General features: G+C 36.6%; 2 protein-coding genes across 30 annotated transcripts in view; one reads left to right on the forward strand and one right to left on the reverse strand.

The window, feature by feature from the left end:
• Positions 1 to 1,450, forward strand: part of NEB (nebulin) — a 223,971-nt gene extending 222,521 nt beyond the window's left edge. For all 28 annotated transcript variants that reach the window (XM_058193019.1, XM_058192812.1, XM_058192850.1 and 25 more), the window contains 2 exons: positions 167 to 276; positions 755 to 1,450. In XM_058193019.1, the coding sequence (XP_058049002.1) occupies positions 167 to 276; positions 755 to 928 (284 nt within the window). In that variant the 3' untranslated portion in view covers positions 929 to 1,450. The remainder of the gene's footprint in view (positions 1 to 166; positions 277 to 754) is intronic.
• Positions 1,451 to 4,170: 2,720 nt separating this feature from the next.
• Positions 4,171 to 27,079, reverse strand: part of RIF1 (replication timing regulatory factor 1) — a 40,648-nt gene continuing 17,739 nt past the window's right edge. Inside the window, exons 16-35 of one of the 2 annotated variants that reach the window (XM_058193048.1) lie at positions 25,044 to 25,117; positions 24,556 to 24,736; positions 23,815 to 23,922; positions 23,581 to 23,730; positions 23,394 to 23,493; positions 22,138 to 22,402; positions 19,544 to 19,586; positions 18,168 to 18,370; positions 16,582 to 16,681; positions 16,301 to 16,432; positions 15,871 to 16,016; positions 15,343 to 15,432; positions 15,198 to 15,264; positions 10,989 to 14,330; positions 8,936 to 9,082; positions 8,003 to 8,080; positions 7,792 to 7,907; positions 7,265 to 7,418; positions 6,050 to 6,137; positions 4,171 to 5,324 (exon numbers count right to left, since the gene is read on the reverse strand). In XM_058193048.1, coding sequence (XP_058049031.1) covers positions 5,101 to 5,324; positions 6,050 to 6,137; positions 7,265 to 7,418; positions 7,792 to 7,907; positions 8,003 to 8,080; positions 8,936 to 9,082; positions 10,989 to 14,330; positions 15,198 to 15,264; positions 15,343 to 15,432; positions 15,871 to 16,016; positions 16,301 to 16,432; positions 16,582 to 16,681; positions 18,168 to 18,370; positions 19,544 to 19,586; positions 22,138 to 22,402; positions 23,394 to 23,493; positions 23,581 to 23,730; positions 23,815 to 23,922; positions 24,556 to 24,736; positions 25,044 to 25,117 — 5,808 coding nt within the window. In that variant the 3' untranslated portion in view covers positions 4,171 to 5,100. The remainder of the gene's footprint in view (positions 5,325 to 6,049; positions 6,138 to 7,264; positions 7,419 to 7,791; positions 7,908 to 8,002; positions 8,081 to 8,935; positions 9,083 to 10,988; positions 14,331 to 15,197; positions 15,265 to 15,342; positions 15,433 to 15,870; positions 16,017 to 16,300; positions 16,433 to 16,581; positions 16,682 to 18,167; positions 18,371 to 19,543; positions 19,587 to 22,137; positions 22,403 to 23,393; positions 23,494 to 23,580; positions 23,731 to 23,814; positions 23,923 to 24,555; positions 24,737 to 25,043; positions 25,118 to 27,079) is intronic. The other variant, XM_058193055.1, reaches the window with a different exon arrangement.

Raw genomic sequence — 27,079 nt, forward strand, 5'->3', positions numbered from 1 at the left:
TACATACATCAGTGCTATATTAATGTATAGCCTCAACCACTAACAAAATTTGAAAAACATACCCAGTGTTCATGCACCATTTAACTATGTATTTTGAAAACATACTGGGGTGTTTTATTTTTGCTTTGCTTTTTCTGATACATTTCAACTTCATTTCCTTCCTTAGTGGATTACAAACATGCCAAAACTGTAGAGCTGCCACAACAAAGATCATCTTCTGTTGCAACTCAACAGACTACAGTATCTTCCATCCCCTCTCATCCATCTACTGCAGGGGTAAGCAAAACTATCTGACAAAAGTATCTATAAAAATGGTGTTTTCTGCAGGCAGAGGGTAGTTCTGAGCCTGTGTACAGGTGAGTCCACCACAAGCCAATGACCTCATCAGAATGATGGAACCTGATTCATGACATCAAGGTTTGCTCCTTACATGCTTCCATATAAGGTCATGGTGGCAAATTGTAATGGGGAAGAAACTTGGATTATGTTAGATTACACTTTATGATTGCCTGCCGTGTGGAAGGGTTGCCATTTCTTGGGAGAAAAATAGAACCTTCTTATGTCTGAATGGATGGTCATCTTTGGGATGAATATTTATTCACTTGAGGGACTGAGGTATATTATTAATGGGTTTGTGAGGGAGGTCTTTATATTCAAAGTTTCATAGAAGTGTTGAATTGATTGTCCCCTGTACTCTTGTGTTTATGCTAGTAACATTTGGGTATTATTTTTCTCCCTAATATGATCACAATAGAAGACTTATCGTGCTATGTATGACTACACAGCAGCAGATGCTGATGAAGTCTCTTTCAAAGATGGCGATGCAATTGTCAACGTCCAAGCCGTCGATGAAGGATGGATGTATGGAACTGTGCAAAGAACAGGCAAAACAGGCATGCTTCCAGCCAACTATGTAGAAGCAGTTTAAACGGAGACTCACATTGACATGGACAATAAGAAGGCCCTTTATGCCACATCAGTTCAGTACAATTCATAACGGTTGCCAAAAATGCCTTATTTTCTCCCTCTTGATACATGTGAAGAATTGTCTGGCATCTAAAACTTTCAGGAAACATTATCCATCCTAGTTTGACGAGGTGTTTAAAAGAGAGTTTTGGGTACCTGAAATTCAGTATTTCATCCCTCTTTTAATTTATCTGAATTTGCACGATTCAGTTTATTTTCATGAGTCATTGAATTGTATTGGTTTACGTGGTTTTTCAAGAGATGCAGTGATCACACACGATAGTCTAAACACAGCGGAATGTATCCATGTCTGTTTCTAGTACACAACACCTTAAACTAGTTAAAAGTGGAAAGCCTCTCTTCTGCCCTACTTAGTGAATACTGATGTGATGCATGCATTGTTAATCTGCGTGTTCTTGCGTCGCAGTACTGTCAATTTCCTCTCAAATTAGTGACTAATAAATGTCATGTTTCCGCAAATCTATTATATGCTCTATTTCTTCATGTTATGTATTTATTTGCTTCTCAGAGTTTTTGCTGGTGTCACTACAAGAGTACAATAAAATTATCCACAGTAGTGATAAAACATCAATAGTATTAATACTAAAAAAATATATCAAAATGCAAATTAATTCTCAAAACTATTTGATGCTAACATGTAGCCCATGAACCTGAATATGTCCACCCATCAATCTCCAGAAGCTTGCCAAAACAGCCCCACCTTTAACATCTTCTGAAAATTCATTAACATAGGGAGCAAGTCTAATATCCAAGGGGTGTCCCATAGCACATGAGCCATTACAGATGCATCAACACTTCCTCCTGACCTCAGCCTCCCTTACTTCATAAAAGTAGGGAACCAACAATATTATCCATATGTACATATCAAGCAGGAAATTTCTGGCTGGAAGTTGTCTAATAAATACTGTTGTCCAAATCATATATGGCTTCATAAGGCTTTAAATTGCAGCTGGAAGCTGTGAGTAACCAATGCAAGGCCTGGCTTACAAGTATAATCAATTTCTGACAGCTAATGTCTGGAGGCCACTCCAGTTTGCACCTATTGTAGCTTTCAAGAGGATAGTAATACATGTATGAGCCATGCACATGAGATACTTTGCTCTTGTGAGATCTTCCATTCTAGATATAGCCACAGCTAGAGCATCACCTAAAGCTGGGTAAAAGCCCTGCTGACCAAGCCTTCCATCTGCCCATCTAGCAGTAGCTATGGGTCCAGGAAGAACTGCAAGTGATAGACCTGCCCATTAGCAGTGCTTCCCTGTGAAGAGAGAATGCTGGAGAGATACTTTGTAGGGAAGTTGCATCTCTATCAATGACAAGACTTTGTATCATGGGTTTAGCTCAGGAGGTCATATTTCAATTGGGTATCACCAGTATAATAATGACACTGCACCTTGACACAGTGGGTGCAATTTTAGGAGACTGGAAGAATGTTTCCCCATTTACACAATTTTATTAAAAACTATAAGCTTTAGGAGCTGCATCTCCCTTCATCAGATGCAAAACTAAACATGCTGGATTAAAACTGGGTTGATGAAGACATGTTGGTTACCCAGATGCAGGCAACACAGGAGACAATTAGAAATAACTTCTCCATTAACCATTGTAATGTGTTAAAAACCCATTGTTTTAACCTTTTAACATATGTTGAGTTCAGCAATCTCTTGGTTAATTAATGGTCACTTTGAAATCTACAAGAGGGAATCCTGAGAGGTTGAACTCTGATGCAGACTTCCAAGAGATCATTTTGCATAACTGAACAAGAGATTGCTGAACCCACATATATTAAGATTTCAGGCCGCAACAAAGATAGAAACTGACTATAAGTTGGAATCTGGAAGAATGGTCACACTTTTCACACTAACGTTTTAAACAATGGGGGCTTCCTTCCTAAATCTACAATCTACTTCACTGGAAATTCTTGGGTTGTTTTTCAGAATCAAAGTCCAACTCATTATAGTAAAATTTTCCTGCTTTCCACCAGCATCCTGAGAACAGTAATTTTAGCTTTCTCCCCAAATCTTGGCCTCATTCCTCCAAGGTAAGTGGTTCAGCAGTTCTCCCAGTCTCTCTGGTAGACCACCTCTTCTAGCATCAGAATACCACCAGCTGCTATATTCAATTCTTTTCAACCAACATGCCTTATTTTTATCCTCTGTAATTACTTCTCATTGTCAAGCTTTTGATCCTTACTTAGCATTGAGGGTAATACAGTACACTTCATAATGACTGTATTCCATTTGTAGCAGTTTCTCCTCACCATGATTAATGGGCACAATCCTCACATATCAATTTGTCTTAGCTTTATCTTCCTTAAGGAGAAAAATATGCTTGCGGTAACAAAATAACTGAATAGAGGGATTAAAAGGGGCAAGCAAAAAGCAACAATTATTTCAGGTCAGAAAATTACATGGATACTAAATTTTCCCTTATATTTTTAAGGGGCTTGTTGAGCCTAATTTATAATCATATCACAGTTGCCATAAATATTTATGAATGATGAGCATAGGTAGAGATGTTACAAATGACAGAAAACAAGGTGAGATTATACAATAATGGAAAAAATTAAAACTTAAATAAACAAGAGTGCTGAATTGACACAATCTTTGATATCCTATCCAACTTATCCTGTAATGTCAAACAAGTGGGAAGCAATACAACTAAAGGTTAAAAACTCAAGGATCCTCATCAAAAATCAAGAGGATTAGATGATTATTCTGAGTCATTTCCAACAGTTTTGGGAATAGATGAAGGATGACATTGTTTGCAGAACTGGTTTATAAATTCCTATATAGCCTGTTCTCCCCAATATTGAAAGCATATTTCTAGTTTAATGATAGTCTTTGAATCTCTTGAGGTTTCCTCGTACCCTATTATTCATTACCGATTTATGCTGAAAAACCAAAATTGGAATCAAATTACCATATAATCATAGAAGGTGCAATTGCCAGATTAATTTGGATTTAAAATCCCTTTCTTATTAACCTTTACAAAGGCCCAGATTGTCCAGACTTATTGATTCACCCTTATCCCTTTTCCCTGCAATAGACTAATCAGCACTTTTGCCATGTCAGTTATTAATACACAGTGTAAATGCTGTTTTAAAATACATTCTCTTGACTAAAACTAATTTTAATCTTAACACAACACAGTTCTTCCCCAAAATAATTACAACCATTTTATTCAACCATTTATATACTTTATTTATATATATTTATTTCCTAAAACATAAATTGATCCCATTGTTAGGTCAATTTTAAAAAGCACAAATATGCTCTATACAAAGTTTCTCCCATTCAAGCATGTTAGACTCTGACTTTCATACAGATATAATTTAGAGCATTTGCATTTAGTACATCTATACATAATATACAAAATTATTCTTATGTCCAGTTTATATTGGACTCATTGAATGGGGAAAATAAAACCTTCGTGATATATAAAAATTCAAAGAGCATGTGGTCAGATCCTGAGAATTACTTATTGGGATTATGTACTGACACACTTTTCTTCTACATTCATAAAAAAATAGACTGTCCTATGAAAAAGTTTGAGATATTTTTAGTATACTAATGAAGCACCATACTTCTTAATATGGTAATGAAGCTATAAAACTAGTACCTTCCAAACAACTATCAGTTGGAAGATTTGTATCACTTTTGGTAAATTAATTAACACTTCAAACTTTAGTTAGAACAAGAAAAACAGAGCTTTAAATATTAACAATGCATCAAAGCCCTTTGATTTAAAATACTTAACATTTTAAACATTTTAACATTTTAACATTTTAAAAATATACTGCTCCGAATTGTGGCATGTTTCACAGTCATTACTGCACATCTTACCACATTTTGGAAGTTGTGCATAGCAGCAATGAAAAAAAAAGAAGAAAACCTTAAAATGCAAGTCCACAGAATTTAGAAGTTTAAGATTTATACTCCAATGCTGTATTTGCTTCAAGTTACAGGAATCCCTTTTACTTAAAATATATAATGAAACTAAATATTAATCTCAAATTTAAATATTGAATTTTAAAAACAAAACTGCCCTGCAATCAAATGTATTCTCCAAAGAAGTTAATCAGAGTAGCTGGTGTTTTTTGTTTTTTTGTTTTTAAACAGTGGTTTCGCAAGATTTCGAAAGAGTCCAACGGGACTTCAGAGTCTTCATGATGCAGTCTGTCATGCTATGAAGCTTCTCTTGCATTTCAAAAAGTTCATTCCCTGAATAGTTCCGAAGTCTTTCAGAAGAAATTTGGTCAGCAAGTAAATTAACCTGAGCCCAAAGGTCTATTGCTGATGACTCACCCGTACTGGAGACCTCGGGTTCACATACATCTAAAATGAAAGAAAAGTGGTTTATAAAGACATTCTAGGTGAGACCAAATTGAACTCCATTCAGACATAAATAGCCTGTAACTCTTGCTCTTGTAAGTAACTATGTAACTATAGACAATCCACTCACTAACTGCAGAGATTTAGCCAGGAGGATAAAGAAATGAAAACTTAACCTGAAATACTAGCATTTGGGAGTGATTAGCCTTTCTTTTTATGGTCTACCTCACAAAAGCTGGTTAGTGCTCTTGCAATGTGTACACACACACACACATTCAGCAATCAGGCCCCACAGTCCAATGACAAAATTTTATTAATAGTATTTTCAGATAAAATGTTACTGTACTTGGGAATAGTCAAAAGTCACGTGTCATGTGATTAAGTGTTTAGAAGAAAATGGCAACCAATTTGGCATACCTTGAGTGTGCATATGCTACTTTTCTGATGGTTTTTGACTTAATTCTGCTGTATGCCACTCAAAACTGTGTCAGAATATAGCAGTACAGAAACACCAACAATAAATGAAGGAATACATACTTAAGCATATATAAGAATCATATAACCAGATTAATTATCCTGAAGAAACAGAAGAGAACAATAACAAGGATACTGCCATAAGGTACATGGGCACTCAGTTTCATAGCTGGGATTGGAATTGTTTACAAGCACGCTTTCTTATGCTTTATATTAAACACAGCATAGGTTGCATAGGTTTAAGTGATACTTACCTGCATTTTCATTTGCAGAGAAAAATGTATCATCCATGGGATTGTTTGAGTTCTCTGTATCATTTTCTCCCATTCCACGAGATTTTACCTGCACATGTTAAGGGGGGGCAGGGGGGCGGGGCGGAGAAGAAAATAGTTTAATCTACCAATGAAAAAGATCAAACTGTAAGTGTGGTTCTTTGAGTGGGCCACTGTAAAATTATACAAGCATTTCCTGCACCTGGAGGTTCTGCTCAGAACTGTCCATTGCTTAAGAGCAGTGCTTGGAACCTGATTTTGGTCATACCATACATTTTCCTAAGCACGGCCTCCACAAATATCCTTAGTTCCTGAAATCAAAGTGGCAGTTCCCCAAGTGGACAGGTATGCAGTGGTTAAAGGGCAGTACTGCAGGCAAATTCAATCCTGATGGGACTTCAGGTTGATTTAGCCTTCTATCCTTCCAAGGTCAGTAAAATGAGGACCCGGATTGTTAGGGTCAATATGCAACTAATGTTTCTACATTGTAAACTGTCCAGATAATACTGTAAAGCACTATGGAGGCAGTGTATAAGCCTAAATGCTACTGCTATTAACTGGATCAAAAGGCAAAAGGCGTACATTGTGTGCATTCAGATACCACTAGAAAAGTTGAATTCAGAAATATTATCAGTTTGCCTTCACCCTGGTTCCCATGTATGTATGGATACTGCCTGGATCATTATCTGAATATCGATAACAGCCCTCTAGAACTCTTTAAAAGTGATTAAGCCTATCCAAAATATCTCAGGTTAAGGAATATGATTAAAATAAAATGGCTCACAAACACAGTCTTGAAGGTGAATGTGGGAAGGGGGAAAGGGAAATTAAACAGGATTAGTGTATAAAGAACAGAGTTTAAAATTACTTGCTCTTGTGCCACAATCAGGTAGGTGAAAGTCTTTTTTTGCTGTATAATAATGAACTGCTGAGGGATATGGAACTTATTCCAAATTTAAGTCTTTCACTATACTGAAAGAATATATTCAGTATATTCAGGAGGGATGTTAGAAAAACCAGAAACAAAGATGTCTTCCTTAATTCTTTCCCACAAACTTTTCCACAAAACTGCAAGTTCCAGATTATTTAAATAATTTATTTTTCCCACTGCTCTTCTCCATGGAGAACCGACTTTTATTAAGGCAATAGTTCCACTTTTGCTTATTTTAATCTAAAAGTGCAAATTAGCTTACTTACCTGTTGCTCATGATAGCCTTTAAGAACCTTTCTAACATTTAAAACTCTAGGAGAACGAATAGGAAGGGTTTTGATCTCGGCTGCAGTGAGAGAACTCAAGTCACCCACCGTCCTGATATTCTTTGCTCGAATCAGATGTCCTAACCCTCTCATCCTAAAGGTACACGAAAGGAGGAGTTTTAATCTAACATACCACGGAAAATATAACCTTTAAATATAACACTTTATATTTATATAAATATAACACTTTAAAAAGTGTTTTTTAACTTCAATACACTGAGATTCAATATACTGAAAAAAGTACAATTTTATATTTTCATATATATAATTTAACAATTACCCCAGAATCGATCAGCAATGCAATGTACCCTTCAAACATAGATTCCTGTCATCTGGTGCTTGCTCCTTTTATACAGCTAGTGATTAACTTAAAATGAATATATTATTTTACCTGTTAGGAGCACTGCCTAAACATGTAAACACGTAAACTTTTTCAGGACAACCTGATTCAATGTCTTCCTACTTACCAAGTATTTGAAGTAATCTGAGGCAGAATTATGTCGACAGATGCTTTACAGCCCGTTAGGGCAGGATAGACGCTTTCTGTAGGTATTGGTGTTGGCTCCTTGCCCATTTCTGTGATCTTAAGTAATATAGAAAATCATGAATTTGGATAAGTTTAAGACCTGAGCATGGGAGAAATTGAGATGATGTACATAAAAGGGATACAAATCTTACTAAACACTTCTTTGAGCTCTTATATTTATGGCTACGGGTTCCAGGGGACAGAGATCCTTTGGTTGGAGTGGTTATAAGCTGGATAGGAAAAGAGGAAAAAATGTTGCTCAAGTTCATAGGAATCATCTATAACCCTGTGATTCTTTTTTTTAAAAAAGCAAAACAATTAAAATGAGGTCCTTTCTTTACGAAAAAGGCCAATTCAACAGAAGCATACTTCCAGAAGCAGTTAATAGTTCTTCAACAAACTAGCTCGGCTGGAAAAAAAAACACTCACAATGAAGATTCCTTATTGCTGAAATGACTTAAGACATCCACAGAATTAACTGGAACAGACAAGGAATATATGACTACGCTTTGATTGCTATAGCTTCATAGGTTTCTCCTACCAGGCATCTGGTTCCTTTCATGACCAAAGTGTAGAAAGAGTAGCTGCACATGAAAACCAGTCAAGGATAACAATATAACAGAGCGACCATAAGGTCTAATTAAAAAAAGCAAAGGATGGATGCCTAAATCACATCAACAGGAAAGAACCTTCATTCCAACTGATGTATGGAGACATTCATGTAATAGTGATAGGAAAATCAACTCATGTTATGTTTTTTCATACCAACTGGGTGTAACATGAAATTTAATTTTAGAGACAACATACCCTACACGGAAAAAAATGGTATTTCTATATATACATAGGTAGTATGTTTGCTTCGCAACTACATATTTTCTTGTGTTATGTTTGCACAGTGTTTTAGAGGTCCCAAAGACTTGCATAAAGTAACTGGTCAAATTGGATCTGCAGCAGAAAAATCCTGGTGTATAGAGGGGTGGGGGGTGGGGGGTGAGAGACTTTTGCTAGTGCAGAATTGCTGATGTTATTTTCTTAGGAAAAACAACAACTAAAAAGAAAAACTAAGAATAAACTGGGTAAATTACCTTGATTTGGTGACTAGGTGAAGATTTAGCACTTCGCGAAGATTGAGAACTATTGCAAGGATAAATTCTAAGTACAGGACTTCGCCGGTCAATGTCATCAGCCAATTCTTCTTGGTAGATTGGATTGGCAAAGGAGACTCTTCGGTTCTGTTCACACATATTGGACAAATTACTATTTAAATTAATTTGAAATATCATACAAATGCAAAAGCTACAATTTCATGGCTTGGAAGTTCCTATTGCCTACGTGTTGCTTAAAATACAGATGCTTCAAAACCTCCAAAGGAAATCTATAGATGTTCTGTTTATAGAGCAATGCTTTCATAAAAATCAAACAATTAGATTCGTATTATCTATAAAGAAACATAGAAATCAATCACACAAATCTTAAATGTGCTAGTGTGCATCTTTGGTAAAAGCAGATTTATCCAAGTTCCCACAAAATGGACGTGCTCTTTCAGGAAAATCACGTACCTACAAAGGCAAATGAATTAATGTAACCCTGAATATTACAGTGTTATTTTTAAACTGCAATACTAAACGTATTTCCTTGAGAAGCAGAATTTATTGGCAACATAATAGGCAATTGTACTGCTAACAGTACCGGGCAACCTAAGTGATAGGAAGCACATAAATAAGAGAGGAATAATGAACTTCTTCCTCTTTCACATTTCACTGGAATTCAGGTTAAACGTTTGAGACCATGGATTTACACTTGGACAGAACTATACTGAATACTATCCTTTTATTAACTTATTGAGGTTCTTTCACTTACAGCACTTTGTAAGTAGCCTTAACAAGGACATATGCATTTAAGCTTCACTAAATGGAATACAGATAGTCCTTAACTGCCCTGTTTAGTACCATTCAGTTATGATGGGGCTGAAATAGCAAGTTTACAATCAGACCTCACATTTTAAAAAAGCTTCTTGTGGTCTATCATTTATACACGTCCGACAAGCAAAGTCAATAGAGAAACTAGCAGTAAACTGCAAGCCTGTCATGGGAGTCTCGCTTTATGACCAAAGGTGATTCACTTAACAACTGTGGAAGTGAGGCACTAAACCACATATGTTTTCTCACTTAATGACTGCGTTGCTAATCCCAGTTATAGTCATTATGTGGTGACTACCCCTGGCAAACAAGGACTGTTATAAATTCAGCACATCTTTGACAAACGTAAGGATACTGGAATTTCAAAAAATTAACTCAAACTTTACACGTTATTTTTATTCATTAGAATCTATAAATAAAGTCCTGACAAAACTGCAGATGCCAGTAGAAAGAAAATACTATTTAAGTATGTAAACCTTGTGCACAATATTCACTAACCATGGAGTCAAATGAAGGCATATTTTTACACAACCAAACCAGTTAAAGAACTAAATTATTTGAGGCTGTACCAATGCATTATCATGAGTGCCATTAGCACTTCATTTAGGCTTTGTATGAATTATTTCAAATGCCCAGCCATCAGGCATTAAGAAATGATTTGCTGAATATTAAGTAGGATATAAATGTTCAAGTGGCTATACAATTACATTAATATAATGCATCCTATAAACCAGGGCCGCGGTGTGGCTCAGGCTGTAAGAAGCCTGTTATTAAAACACAGCTGCCTGCAATTACTGCAGGTTCTAGTCCCACCAGGTCCAAGGTTGACTCAGCCTTCCATCCTTTATAAGGCAGGTAAAATGAGGACCCAGATTGTTGGGGGGGCAATAAGTTGACTTTGTAAATATACAAATAGAATGAGACTATTGCCTTACGCACTGTAAGCCGCCCTGAGTCTTCAGAGAAGGGTGGGATATAAATGTAAATAAATTTTTAAAAAAAGTTATGAAAAGAAAATTCCAGTGTTGATCAAAAGATCTCCCTTCACCCAACAGTCTTCAACTTTTATTGCTTTAGGCATGCCACATAGCTTAAGAGGCTGGCGAATCATGGATTTCAACTATGGCAAAGAAACTAAAAATATATTTAGGGTTTCAAAAGGAGCTTGTGTAATATGCAAATAATCACAGGTAGAGTGGTACAATTTGCTTAAAAATACCTTGTTTGCAGGCGATGATGAATCTTCCTCTGGTTCTCTTTTGATGGCTCTCTTTAAAATACTTGTAGAAGGAGAAGCTGAGGGGGACCATAGACAGCGAGCCTGTGCCCCAGTGGGACTTCCACTGACCTTGGCTAAAGAAAGAAAATCAAGTTCTTTACATTTTGGTGGAGAATCCAAGGTACTACTTTTCTCCTGCCACAAGACTATGGATGGAGGTTCACTTGGTGAGTTTGCTGCATTATCTTCTGCGCCTTCTTCCTCACTCGTCTCATTTTCCTGAAGCTCTGCTATTTCAGTGGCAGATGTTACCGTAGTCTCTTCTACAGTATTCTGAAAGACTCTTTTCTCAGGCTGTGCTCCCACAACTTGGATAATTTTGATCTCTGTATCTGTTTCACTTTCCAACTGATCACTTTGGTTACTAACGACTTCCATTCCAGTCTCTGCTTCTGTGTCTGGTTCTAAACCCTGATCCTCAGCATTGACTTCTTCTGAATGAGAATTCACTGGACCTAGTTCTAAAACCTGATCCTCAGCACTGACCTCTTCTGAATGAGAGTCCACTGGACCTGGTTCTAAAACCTGATCCTCAGCACTGACTTCTTCTGAATGAGAGTCCACTGGACCTGGTTCTAAAACCTGATCCTCAGCACTGACTTCTTCTGAATGAGAGTCCACTGGACCTGGTTCTAAAACCTGATCCTCAGCACTGACTTCTTCTGAATGAGAGTCCACTGGACCTGGTTCTAAAACCTGATCCTCAGCACTGACTTCTTCTGAATGAGAATCCACTGGACCTGGTTCTAAAACCTGATCCTCAGCATTGACTTCTTCTGAATGAGAATCTACTGGACCTGGTTCTAAACCCTGATCCTCAGCACTGACTTCTTCTGAATCAGAATCCACTGGACTTGGTTCTAAAAGCTGATCGTCAGCACTGACTTCTTCTTCTGAATCAGAATCCACTAGACTTGGTTCTAAAAGCTGATCCTCAGCACTGAGTTCTTCTGAATGAGAACCCATTGATCTGGATTCTGAAATTGTTTCAGAGAAAGGAACATCCGGAATTCTTGCAACTGGCTTGTCCCTTTCATTTTGGACACATGCTAATTTCTCCAGTTCAACGTTTGGCACCTTGTTTCTTGGGACGCCACTGAAAGATTCAGCAACATTGCTGGCCTCTTTCCAATCAGTGGCATCCTTAACGAAAGGCAGCGGGGTGCTTGTTGCACAAGGTTCTACGTTTAGCCTCTCTGTAAACTGAATCTCTTCAGCAACAGGAATCAAGGTCAGGGCCACGGTTACTTTACTAAGGCTCTTCTTTGGTTCTTTTAACTTTGGTTCTGGAGTGCTTGCCTTTTTTGGTTCAGAGGACAACTTTTCCACTTGGGGAGACAGCTTTTCATCACAGCATTCGCAACTCCTGGATTTCCTTGTCCGCTTGCTTCTTTTGTGCTGGCAATCAGACACATCTAGAAATCTCCTGGGTGAAGGAAAGGCACTGACAGCGGTAGCAGAAGCATCATCTTCTGAAACACCACTTGAATTGTTAGGTACCACAGAACCTGTGTCAAGAGTACTAGTTTCCTGCCTGTTTTCTAAAATAGGCTCTATTTTAGATTCCTTCCTGTTAGCAAGCTTTCTCCCTGTATCTGAAGAGGCTCTAGGACGTGTCGGCCCTGCATTTTCTTTAAGGTCCACACAGGGACTTAATGAGGGAGTACTTTTTTCTTCCTTTGTACTGATTTCCTTTGTATTATTAGACATCGAAGGCACTTCTGTCTCTCCGCCAGAAGGTATTTTCTTTTTTCCTACTGACCTGGTTTGGATTTCTACTGCAGTTTGTGAAGAAAACTCTTGGTTGTCTGGCTCTTCCTTTGCTTGGTTCCCAGGGGAATCATTTTTTTTCAATTTCCCAGACCTTTTCTTCTTTGCTCCTTCCTCTCTTGTTTCACCGATATCAGATTCAGAGTTTTCCATATTGGTAAGTAATCCTTGTGAAGCTGCTCTTCTTGTATGATACCGTGGAAATACTTTTTGTTTCTCCACAGACGCATCTGGGCCTGATTCTTCAAGGTCAGATGCAGCAGGACTGCGTTCAGATTTCCCAAGACTCATGTCCAACTCTTCCTGGTTGTTCTCTTTAGAGTTTATGTTTTCTGTAGCATTGTTTATAGGCACACATATTGGTGCATCTGTTGCCTTTTCAAGTTTTTCAGCCTTTTCTTTTTGCCCAGAAGTCTCCCTATTTTGTGCCATCTTCTTTGGCGGAATCTTTTCATCATCTTTTTGCTTGTCCTTCTTTTGTTGCTTGTTCTCTTTATCTTGGCTGTCTGCAGCTCCATCAGTTTCTGCTTTTCGTCTTAAAGAACGTCTTAATGTTTTCTGATTAAGTGAAATGTCCGGATTTTGGTTAACATCAGACACTACTTCTTCACGAACATTTATCTCTTGAGATGTATTTTCTTTGTGCTCTAAATTTGGCCCTGCATTTTCATTTTTAACTACGTCCAGGAGGACTTTATTCTCCACTGTTGTGCTGTCAGCCACACCAACACTGGGGATCTGAGACTGATTATCTAGCAAATGTTCTGCTATCTGTATGTCCACAGGTAATTCATGCTTATCCTCACAATGCGTATCAGAAACCTGATTTTTTTCCTCTTGATTTGGTTGCATTTGTCCTGAGGTTTTGTCATCCAAAGTTTCATTTTGTCTAAGACTCGAATTCTTCATCTCAACTGTGTCGTTAGGCTGCAATTTTGGATCAGGAGTAGTTTCTTCTTTAATTCTTTTTGCTTTGACACACATCTCTAGAGCATTTAAGAATTGTAAGTGTGTCCTCTTTGTGCCAGTGACAGTTTTTCTGGCTTTGAGTTTTAAACCATCTTTCTTCCCCAGGTTTGACTTTTCTTTTGAAGAGACATCTGAAACAACTGTGCTTTCCTTCTGAACAAATGGATTTGTTAATGTTACAGTAATATTATTGAAAACTGAAGGACTGAAAGGTCTGGTCTCCAAGTCATCAAATTTCTCCAAAGTTACCAAGGTTTGTTTTCTGTTCACCACAACCTGTGGTGTTGCTGAAATTATATCACTAGAAGCTGAGGAGTTGCTGCTGCAATTAGGGGGATTTTCATTCAAAGTGGAATCTAATATTGGAGATTGTATAGGCACACACACATTCAATTCCTCGTTTTTCAGATCCAACTTCTCTTTTTGAAAGTTATTAGGTTGCACAGTAACAGTAGAAGTAGTGTTCTTCAGAGATATACTTGATTTGTAATTTCCAGTTACTCCATGTGGAATGACAAGATGATGACTTTTTGCCTCTTTTTTCTGCAATTAAACAATTTGCAACATTAAATATTAAGTTTACTGCTTGCATCATTAATATACCACCCTCCTTATAAAATGATTGCATTAAGTATTCTGTGGGATTTCTAGTCTCACAAACCCTGTATCTATTTAATAAGATTATAACACTGTAACTACTTGAGAAGACATTTGTTTTAGTAATTTTTTTTTCTAAAAAATTGCCTCTAAAAGTGTTTGGTATTGCTTTAATAAAATGATTAGAACACAATGGTATTAAATTAGTGGCTTGTTGCATTTAAAAATAAACAGCTCTATCAAGAATGAAATGATTTTTTCTCCAATTGAACACCTAAAACCACAGGATTACCAAACACAATATAAGGAGGCCTAGATAATTCTACATATATCTTACTACAAACTCAAAGTCCGTGGACTGGACCCATAGGATGCTTAAATCTGGCCCATGGGGAAATAGCCCAATGTGCCTCTGGCAGCCAAAGCGGAGCACAGGAAAGTGCTGCAGGAGGCTTTCCAGGTCAAAAATGGGGAGCGGGAGGTGGCATGTGGCCCCTCATGCCCCGTTTTGGCCGGCAGGGAGCTGGAGGCGTCCATCCCATCCCCCCCACGGCTGGCCCATTGAGGAGAACTACAATGCTGATCCGGCCCTCAAAGAAATCCAGTCTGACACCCCTGTTTTACTATGAATTATCTCACTCAAATATAATGGTATAGTGTTTCTTCAACAGTATTTCAGAAAGCTTGCACTACTGCAAAAGTTTTTTAAAAAAATAAATAACTGAATTATTTCAGGTAAAATCCTTTCATATAAAGCTCTAAAAATATAGTATGTTACCCCAAACACAAATAACATTCAAAGTAGAAATATACCTTGGGTATTGATTTGTCCTCTTTCTTCCCATGTTCTTCCTTTATATCAACTATGGTTGGTTTCTCCCTACAACAAAGATCATTGGTTAAGATACACTGAAAACATAAACTCTTTTAAAAATTTCTTCTGGTGCTTATTACTTACGAAAAATCTTCCTGGTCCTGAGTGTCCTGGGAAAACAGAACAGCATCTTGAGACGTATCCAGATTATTATACATGACAGGAATATCATCCCTGAAAAAAATGTACAGAAAGAACATAACATAAACCAAATTTTTATTTCTGTAGAGGCTGTTTGAGGAAATTGAACTCTTCCTTTAGACCATCATTTTCAAAACACTTCTAACTGAAAATTTTAGAAAATATCTAGATTTAAAATATCTAGAGGACACCATGTGGAGAAGAGTGTTCTTTGGTGAACTCTTCTCTACACACAAGCCTGGTTTAGTAAAGTCCTTGTTAGTTATGGAGTGGATATGCAGAGAAAGGTATGGGAACCTATATTCTTAGTTCCTTCGAGGCCATGAAAGCTTGTTCATTGCAAAACCTTATTCTAGCATTTCCTGACCACAAAAGGAGTAAACTTTAAAGTCAGAAGCTGGCTGGCAAAATAGAACACAGAGAAGATGCAAGCAAAAACTAACTTAATGTGATGAATATACTGTTACAAACCTTTTAGTTCTCAGAACTTCTTTTTGGTGCTCTGTTAAGACTCGCTCTTTTGTTTCTACAGGAATGTACACAAAGTCCACAGTATTTTCTTCTTCCAAAGGAATGTGCTTTATATTTGGTTTTGATCCTGAGAATTCTAGTTTCACCTTGTATGAGGAAAAAGCATTAAAAGAGAAAAATAGCTCATAAATAACATGGAGTCTGTATCTCAGGCATAACACAAAAAAGAAATGGTGCCCACAATGAGTATGGGACCTTCTGCTCATGCCTGGGAAGGAGAACAAGTTTGTAAATTTAACCTCAATTTTAAACAAAGGGCCCCATATCTAGACTATCATGATATGCCAATGTGTCTCATTGATACTTCCTGTAACTACTAGAGATACAACTACCAAAACTATAATTTCATTAGTAAACTTCTGTGTCTTACCTTTTTAGGTGTAATGTGAAAATCAATACTTTCTTCCTTTGGCTCACCGGTTTGGGCCTGGAATGAGTCCCTTTTTCCATTAGGATTTACTTTTATCCCACTGATGTTTGCACTCCACTGGGAATTCTCTGTCTGTTTTAACATATTTGAGCATAATTTATTAAAGTAAGTGAACATATCAATAATGTGGCTGAACTAAAGATGTATAAATTTTGTTCACTCAGATCAAAGAGAACTCCTAACAAAATTCCAAAATGGAATTGAAAATAATCAGAACTTACATAATCAGAATATGTAGTACTAGATCCCTCCATTATCTCACAGCTTTCAAAAGCAGGCAGTAAGAGTATGAATTTTTGTTTTGCTTTCTCTAAAACAGTTCTGCAAGGAAGCATAAAATACCAGTGAAAAATTAAAAATTGTGGTAATATTTCAAAATGTATTTTTGACAAAATGCTTATAGCCGAACTTTAAAAAGCAGAACTACACTTTTTTCTTTAGTAATTCCAAACATGATATTCCAATTAAAAATGCTTAGAATCCAAAGAGAACCTATTTTCACATATGCTTTTCCCAAATAATTACTACCTCTTAATTAAACAAATTGAAGAGAAAAAGATTTAGCATTTATCATTGTAGTTTCATACAGAATTCCATTTGTCAAGTTTATGGTTACATGAAGTTCTGAACAAAAGACTACCAGGACAGAATGAACTGAGCTCCAGATCTTTTTTCAAATTACCATCTCTCTTAAGGCTGATTCTACTTCTTAAGCCAAACAAACAAACAAACATTAATTCACACTTAAAAACAACTCTTATAAAGTATAATGGCATAATATTCATTGTTTAACAATGGCAGTCCCAGCTGACTTTGTTGCCATCATTAAGCAAGGATTGCAGGTTATAAGGGAAGGGTTTATGTAACTACAGCTTGTGAGTACCTGCTGACTCCCAAAAAAACAGTCAACATAGAAGCCACCAGGAAGTCACAGGTCCTGGGCAGTTTCCAAGTGAACCAACAGGCAGACGAGAGTTGTGGAGTGTGCTTAGGTAAAGGGATGGCTGCTGAAGCAGCTTTGTGGTGAAGGGGAGGTGCACGGGCGACTGCTGTGGCATGGCACATGTATGGCCAAGAATACGTGCCGTGAACGACATGCAGATGGTTGCTGTGGTGAGACTATGCCCAGGTGGCTGCTGCATGTATGGCCAAGTACACCCTGGAGTACAACATCCATACTCCATGGCAGGGCTCCTCAGAATAAATAAATATAAGGAGCAGGAGTGACTGACAAGAGCATATTGTCAGCATATTTGTGACCCTTGCTGCTGACTTTGCTTCTGAGAAGCTGGCAAGGAAGATTGCAAATAGCAATCATGTGATGGTGGGATGCAGTAACTGTCTTAAATACAAGTTGGCTGCCAAGTGATAACATAACTGTGGGGGTCCTGAGATATAGTCAGAACTTCAAGGACTATTGTGAGTACCAACTGTTCAGCATTATTGTAACTTTACATGGTCACTGAATGAGTCTTTGAAATATTAGAAAAAGTGATAAATTATTGAAATTTGTTTGTACTTTTCTTTTCTTATTCTTTTTCCCTCTCTCTCTCTCTTCTTTCTCTCCCCCATTTCTCTGAACATTTTTTTCACTTTATATGTTTTTCTTGGTTTGTATTACTTTTTACTTTTTATATGAAGCAACTGGTAGAAATAATAATGAATTTCTTTGTTCTTGTACTGCCCCTTTGTATGTGACTAGAGGGATGCATCAGGCACAGGAGAAACTCGCATATGTTATGTGATGATATGTCTGTTTCAAGGCTAGAAAATGTTATAATAAGCACAAGAATAAAATACGTCTTACTTTAACTCTTCAGGGTACTCCAGGGTTACCGCTTTTCCAAACGTTGCATTCCAAAACTGAGCAGCATGGCTGCATACCTGTCTGTTCTTATCTGAAAACATTACATTTAAAATTGGAAAAATCTCTTCCAAGAGATCACTGTCAAAGGATCCAGTATAGTTTGACTGCAAACAAGTAAGGCTGTCTGCCAGTACTTTTTCACACTAAAAGCAAAAATGGTGTAAGAAACATCATTAATTAAAAAAAAATGATTTATTAATCTCATTTGTATTTACATAACAAGCATCTTATCCTTTCTAATTTATACCCTGTTCAGATTAAATTTATAACAATTAAAATCAAAGACAAGTTATTTTCTAAAGGCAATTGGTCAATGGGGAACTTGGTTGAACTCTGATGGCTTGATGGACACCCTTATGCAGTATTATTTATTTACTTATTTACAAACTATATATGCAATAAGCCTAAGTGACTCAATGCATCACCAGTAAAAATAATAATAAAAACACATCGCCCATACAAGAAGCAGCATAATTCCCACCATGTCACTATCTATTGATTCCACCGTGTAACTATATAGTGGTTCCCCAACGATTGGCTCTTCCCCATCCTACACTGATGTCTTCATAAAAATATGGAGATAGTTTGTTATTGCATAAACCTCTGGGACGTTTTCTTGAGTTCTCAGTTTTACTCTATTACCTCCCAAAACAGAGCTTATCAAGAAGGATGCTTATCCCTAACCTATACAGAATATCTCCTCTAGATTTGAAGAGGCAAATAAGGTGGCATAGGAGGTGCAGTCCTTGATCTGGCCTTATCACCCATATTTGGAATTGATATAGAAACCAGTGCAGCCCTTGAAGGACTTGTAATGATCCTGCCTCTAAACATTTACCTAAACATTTTCTGCTGCATTCTGAACCAGCTGCAATTTCTGAAGGCCATTTTAAATGGCAATAATTCTATTTTGACAAAACTCAACCACAGTATAGATTAATCAAGGTAAAAGGATGGCAATCCGATACGGCTGTCAGAATAGGTCTCCAAGTGCAAGCTAGCTAGAAGCGCCACTGCAATCTGCAGTATTCTCCCAGCCAAATCTGTATTTCTATGGCAGAGTAAATCTAAATTGGGAATTCCTCTCAAAAATGAATATGTGAGCATCATTTATTTATTAATAAGAATTATAAACTGACTCAACTTCAGGGGCTTTCGGTTATGTACAAAGTCAAGCACAGCACAAAGCACAATATAATCAAACAATAAAAACTGTAAGCTATATTTCTTCTAAAATTAATTCCAGAACAGCAATATATTGAATATTGTTACCATTTAATAATCAGAAAAATAGCTTTTTCCCATATATAAAATACCTTGTTATTGAGCCCAGGACTAGTTCTAGATGGACTAGCAGACCTTGTAGAAAAAAATAGTGTGCATGTAAATATTCATTCATCTATAAAATAACAGTTTGACTAAAATCTTAAGATGAAATACAACATACTTACTGATTTAGTGAATAGGATATATTACATATATTAAGAAACAGTTCACTGAATACATTAATAAATTATTTAAGTGCTGAGCAACAGTAACTATTCAACTACGATATATATTTTATATTCTGTCTTTTGATCCCAAAGTGTTCAAGGTATCACCAAAAATGAAGATAAAAACAGAATTACAACACTAAACTACTCAAGTCAATTACACCCTGCCACCCCACCCCCCCAGCAAACTGCATCCCAGGAAAGTAAAACATATCTTAATGAATGAATGCACTAAATGTTTTCCCATTTTTTTAAGAAACCAAAACAAAATTCTTTGCTAGCTGCCAGAAGATAACAAGGACAAACCCACCTAGCAATGAGGAATACTCACTGAGAATACCTTCCTGCATTTCTACCAAATATGTTTCTGGCAGCAAAAAGACCGAGAGTGGGGACTTACCTTAAGATGCTAAAAATCAAGGTTTCTATGTAAAACTTCAGAGTGCTTTGACAGTCCCACAAAAACAGATTAAGACAGTTTATCGTTAAGAAAGATATATATTCTCTGTAACTTCCCAGTCAAGAATTTAGACTCAGGTTTTCAGTTGGCTGAGCCTTCTCAACAATTTTTAAAGGCAGCCCAGCACTTTCAAATGAGATGCAGCTACGGTAAATATTCTTATGCCCACATCAACACATATTAAGAAATGGCCTAATGCTCTGCAACACAATTACACTGAATTTTCAGAAAAGGATTAACATTAATCTGTAATATTGTACAAACTTCCAGGCTGTTGCTCAATTAAGAAAATTTTAGCTGCATAATCTTGTAAGTTTTTCAACAAATCAGTTAATGAGTATATGATTTAAAAAAATGTCTGCAATCAAAAACCCCAAATCTGTTTTAAGATGAAGCTTTTATGTGATAATCACCTTTTCTTTCCTAGTAGAAAAAATAGTGTGCATGTAAATATTCATTCATCTATAAAATAACAGTTTGACTAAAATCTTAAGATGAAACACAACATACTTACTGATTTAGTGAATAGGATATATTACATATATTAAGAAACAGTTCACTGAATACATTAATAAATTATTTAAGTGCTGAGCAACAGTAACTATTCAACTACGATATATATTTTATATTCTGTCTTTTGATCCCAAAGTGTTCAAGGTATCACCAAAAATGAAGATAAAAACAGAATTACAACACTAAACTACTCAAGTCAATTACACCCTGCCACCCCACCCCCCCAGCAAACTGCATCCCAGGAAAGTAAAACATATCTTAATGAATGAATGCACTAAATGTTTTCCCATTTTTTTAAGAAACCAAAACAAAATTCTTTGCTAGCTGCCAGAAGATAACAAGGACAAACCCACCTAGCAATGAGGGAATACTCACTGAGAATACCTTCCTGCATTTCTACCAAATATGTTTCTGGCAGCAAAAAGACCGAGAGTGGGGACTTACCTTAAGATGCTAAAAATCAAGGTTTCTATGTAAAACTTCAGAGTGCTTTGACAGTCCCACAAAAACAGATTAAGACAGTTTATCGTTAAGAAAGATATATATTCTCTGTAACTTCCCAGTCAAGAATTTAGACTCAGGTTTTCAGTTGGCTGAGCCTTCTCAACAATTTTTAAAGGCAGCCCAGCACTTTCAAATGAGATGCAGCTACGGTAAATATTCTTATGCCCACATCAACACATATTAAGAAATGGCCTAATGCTCTGCAACACAATTACACTGAATTTTCAGAAAAGGATTAACATTAATCTGTAATATTGTACAAACTTCCAGGCTGTTGCTCAATTAAGAAAATTTTAGCTGCATAATCTTGTAAGTTTTTCAACAAATCAGTTAATGAGTATATGATTTAAAAAAATGTCTGCAATCAAAAACCCCAAATCTGTTTTAAGATGAAGCTTTTATGTGATAATCACCTTTTCTTTCCTAGTAGAAAAATAAGCAATCTTTTCTTGGTGAAGCTTGCATATGCGGTTGTAATAAATGTAATAAAGCTACTTGGTTCAACTAATTTAAAAACTGATATTAAAACTTGGTTTAAAATGTGATGTTGTAATTACAGAACTTTAAATTAGGATGCCACCAATAAAGTATATCTAGAAACTCAAGAACTGAAGTAATAGTCAAATCATGATTATAATTATATGCCCATAAATCAATATCACCTGTTAGGAACCACAGAGACACATCTTCTCTGGAATGATCTTTTGTAACTTGGTCCTTCAGGTCTTCCAAGGGTGCATCTATCACCCCTGTATCTTGTCCACCCATTTTTAATTTGCTTTTGTCCTCTTTTAATTTGCAGTCTTTATGAAAGGCCATCCAAAACACATGCAATAACCTTCCATAATTACTTCAAATTACTTGTATGAGACAATTTCATAACATCAATGTGCAACTGCTATGTTAATGAAACCCAACTCTATAACGTACATATACTTACTTTATTTTTTCATATAAAGCTGTGAAAGGTTTTGCAATAAATCCCAAGACCGATCTGATGAAAGCAGGCAAAGAGATGTGGCTGATGATATTATGAAGACTACCAACAATCATAAAACCAATAGGAGCCAATTGTTCAAAGTCAGGTTCCACAGATGCAAGCATCTGAAGAGTATTCATCAATATTATCAGAAGTTTAATTAAAGAACACAGCTTGCCAAGGGGATTTTTCTTCCTTTTAGCCCAGTCCACTAGTGTCTGTGGAGCTGAAGAACAATTTAACATTAATTTTGCTTGAAATATAAAAACTTAGTAGCATTTTAAAATGAAAAGTTATTCAGATTCAATTATCCCTCATACCTAATAGTTGCAATATCACTTGTGGAAGGCCAAAAGTCATGCTCTCTGTAACCATGTTCTAAAGCATAGCTTGTTATTATTAAAAGCAGTGGGACAGAAGATGATGAGCAATCGGGCGGTGGGAATAGAACAAAGGATACTGTATTTATGACAGCTGCAGCATCCTCGGGTCATGGGATTGACATTTGTGACCTTTCCAGATAGCTTCTGACAAGCAAAGTCAATAGAATTTGTATTTTGGCAAAAAGGGCACAAAATTGATACATAGCCATGTGATGACTCAATAACTGCACTGCTTAGCAACAGATGTTCGGATTGCAAATGCGGTTATAAGGTTGTTGAAGATTATATGTATTAGGAGAGGTGTAATTAAAAAATTAAAAGGAAGAAAAATAGAGCTAGACCATCCAATATTTGTTCTGTCCCCCTCCACCTCAGTCTGGGAAACACATGAACTGACTCAATTAGCCAGCAATGTAGTCCACGGCAGCTATCAGCTCTGGCAACAAACCAGCAAGCGTCTGCCAAGGTTTTCTTTATCTTCCCAGATGCTGGCGTCACAGAAGCTCGTTACTGGAGCAACCAGGAAGTCAGGAACAAACAGCAATTCAGGCCAAATGCTCAGTCAAATAGTTCAGCTCAGGTTTTCTCCAGTCAGTTCGTTTTGTCCATCACGAAGTAGTAGAGCAGCCCCTCCTGCTTTTATACAGGAGACAGAGGCCTCGTCACCTCCTCCACCTGGCCTGCCTCTGGCTCCTGGAGCTGAGCCAAAGAGGCCGGCCCTGTGGAGGAGAGCCCTGATGGCCCTTCCCCCTCACTCTCTGGCAGGGGGCCAGGCCTGGGGGGGGGGCCTGGAGCCACAACAATATTGCAACATTTCATACTAGCAAATCTTACGTTTATGTGCTGATGGATATTTCTTATCATAAGGTGCAAAATTGATGCATTCAACTATGACTGCTGTAATATGAGCGAGACCATCCAACATGGACTGATTCTGAAATAGAAATAAAAGATTTGTTAAGAGAGCATAGAAAGGAACAGAGAAATATATGTGCATTAGGATAAGAGAACCTCCACTTACTAGATGTGCTTCATCTTTTAATCCAGATGTTATTTTGGCACAGAGTTCCTCACAGCATATGTTATCATCTGCTGTTGGTACTAGTAATGCACAACGGGCAAATGCTTTATACAGTTCTGTCCAAGAACGCAATAGTATTTTCATAGTAAACTGTAGCAAAAAAAAAATTTACATTTTAACGAACCTTAAGATTCTAAATGACAAGTACTGCTATAGATATTCAAAGTTTCCTACCTCTGGAAATTCAGAAGATGAAAATAAACAGTTTACTGGTAGCAACAACGCACAGTAAATTGCATTGAAATTATGCTCCAAAGCATCACCTTGATTTACTTCATTTGTCTAAGGGGGGAAAAAAAGTAGCCCAAATTGAAAAATCCTCTAAATTTTTTAACATTCAAAGCATTTAAAACATTGTACAGGTAGTCCTTGACTTACAACAGTTCATTTAGTGACATTCAAAGTTACAACAGCACTGAAAAAAGTTGACATATGAACATTTTTCACACTGATGTCCATTGCAGAAGGGACCTCAGGATCATGTGATTTACATTCGGATGTTTGCCAACTGGTTCATATTTATACACTTGCAGTGTCCTGGGGCCATATGATCTTCTTTTGTCACCTTCTGACAAGCAAAGTCTACAGGGAAGCCAGATTCACTGAACAACCATGTTACTAATTTGACAATTGCAGTGATTTATTTAACAAATGTGGCAAAAGTTGTAAGATGGGGGCATAACTCACTTAACAAATTTCTCACTTAGCAATATAAATTCTGGGCTCAATTATGGGCATAAGTCACGGACTACCTGTATCTAGGTTGACACATGAACTGTTTATATATTTAAGACACACTGAAAATATTCTTGTTTAATTTTTAAATTTAGTTCTGCAAATTATTTTTCTTTCTGTAGTAATATTTTGGTTTTGCTATATAATTGATATTTAACTAGACAAACTAGTTCACTATACCTGTTTAATCCATTCAATTAATGGATTAACTATAATACTCCACATTCGCCACAAATATTCCTTATTTTCCAAGTGCAGGGCACTTTGACTCACAATTGTGAGTACAGACTCAGTAAAAGACAGAGGAGACGTAGGGCCAGATAGAGCACATTCCACAAGGGTTTCGTAGTTTAAAAAGAATCTAGTTAAGAAAAAGAAAAAAGTAATTAGAATCAAAATTAAAAAGATGTATTTTAGCAACTAAATATCCAGTTGGACATAGTCAAATTAATTGTTGTAGTTTTAACTTTTAGAGATGGGAAAGGTAGTTAAGTTATACTTAAGCAGGATAACACTACCATTTGTTGGTGCATTATATTGTATTTCACAAGGGTTATTTTAAATAAAGTAGCATTTTCAAATGAACTCTGATATTAGGATACATAATTTTTAAAACTCTTTTTTATTATCATATAGATTTAAAAAAAAACCTGTTCAGGAGTACCTACCTTTTATTTTCAACTCCACATTTCAGAAGATCTTCACAGAATAAAAGCTGAACCAGGAACAGTGCTGGAGTTCCCTGTCAAGAAAAGAAAACCTAAGTATTCAGGCAGTTAAATCTATTATTCATTGGAGTAATGTAAAGTCGATTCTGCCTTACCAACTCTGTCCACCATCAACATTTTCATCAGGACTAAATTTGTTTCACAATTGTCAACCAATATACTTTTATTATACAATTAATAACAACAACAACAACAACAATAATAATAATGTTTTAATTTGTATACCGCCCTTCTCCCGAAGGACTCAGGGCGGTGAACAGGCAAATAAAATACAAACAGAAACATACACCATAATTAAAACAACCCTTAAAAAACTGATTCAAATTTGCCAGAAAATTTAAAATAACATTACACCCCATAAAATTACAGAAATTTAAAACCTATCAAAATTCAATTAAAATTTAAAATTTAGAATTTAAAATCAGGCCAGTCCAGCCATACGAAATAAATAGGTTTTAAGTTCGCGGCGAAAGGTCCTAAGGTCAGGTAGTTGTCGAAGCCCGAGGGGAAGCTCGTTCCACAGGGTAGGAGCCCCCACAGAGAAGGCCCTCCCCCTGGGGGCCGCCAGTCGACACTGTTTGGCTGACGGCACCCTGAGGAGTCCCTCTCTGTGGGAACACACCGGACGCTGGGAGATAGAGGCCGGCAGTAGACGGTCCCGTAATTCAACCCCTAGCTATTACCTTGACATTATAAACGTTTACCATGTGACCAGGCATTCTTCCTAGCATCTTGGCTGGCAAAATTATGTAAATTCAATTGCCAAATCTTTAGGTCTTTCTACTTTTAATTAATAGGTGAATTGCGTCTAAATTCCTATTGCCTTTAAAAAAATATTCACCTTCTTTCTGGATTTATGAAACTTTGCACATATTCTTCACTCAATGTTATTTGAGCTTCATGTGGAACCTATTGTTATTTAAAGGGAATCTAAGTGACAAAATAACAACAAAAGCTGCTGCCTATTTTGTAAGTAATCCAATGTGAAATAGGGCAGTAAGAGAATATAACTACTTCCTTAGAATTATGAACCGTTTGAATTAACTTTAGTTATAGTAACTCCACTTAAGTTATCCTGTAATCAATGATTAAGCTCTCATGTCACTCTGCAGGAACTTTAATCCACTTTTCCACGGTAGATTGCTTTAGCTCAATAACATCTGAAAGTTTCCTAACATGAATTGCTCATTTCAGGTCTTGCCCTACTATGAAAGTACAATAGTTTAGTCAGGACTTTGCAATATATTCTGCATTTAATAGCAAGCAGACTACTTAAAAATAAAGATGTTTGTATAATGAATATAGAAGGGACAATTTCATATGTGAATGTTTCATTTAACACACAAATATTTGGGTAAAATTACTGGAATTCTTTCCCTTCAAAAACAAAAATATTGACCATGCCAATGCAACTTAGGGAGCAGTAGCGGATTCTTTGCCTTTATGTGCCTTCCTAACCTAGTTATTTCTTTCTTTCACTATGCAAAAATGAATTCCGAGCACTGTGCAACATCTTTCATCTTCCTGACCCTATGAGAAAGAATACTAAGATAGTTTTTTTAATGGCACTTAGGAATATGTTTCTCATTTGTGCAACTTCAGATTTTTAATTGTAAATTAGTACATAGTACATTTGATATGCTACTTCTCTGGTGAAATAAGGTTATAGTATACAAAAGGACGGGAGTCAAGTGTTGGAATTAGATGCTCCTTTTCTCATGGATATAGAATTGAAAACATTTTTGTTTACATAGATTATTTGTTGAATCTAAATGACAAGTGCACGTCTATATAGGAAAAAATAATTAAAAACAGTTCCTGGTGTTTGAACAGTATGAAAGCTAAACTGGCTTGCTCTCACACTGAAGCATTAATCTTTATCTGACCTGGGAATGTCTCTGTTTCCACTCAATGTCTTAAAACATAAGCAGATGGATGTGACATTCTGAATCATCAGCTTTTGATTTCTGCTTTAG

This window comes from Ahaetulla prasina, chromosome 1 (assembly GCF_028640845.1).
Source record: "Ahaetulla prasina isolate Xishuangbanna chromosome 1, ASM2864084v1, whole genome shotgun sequence".
In the NCBI taxonomy this organism is placed as follows: domain Eukaryota; kingdom Metazoa; phylum Chordata; class Lepidosauria; order Squamata; family Colubridae; genus Ahaetulla; species Ahaetulla prasina.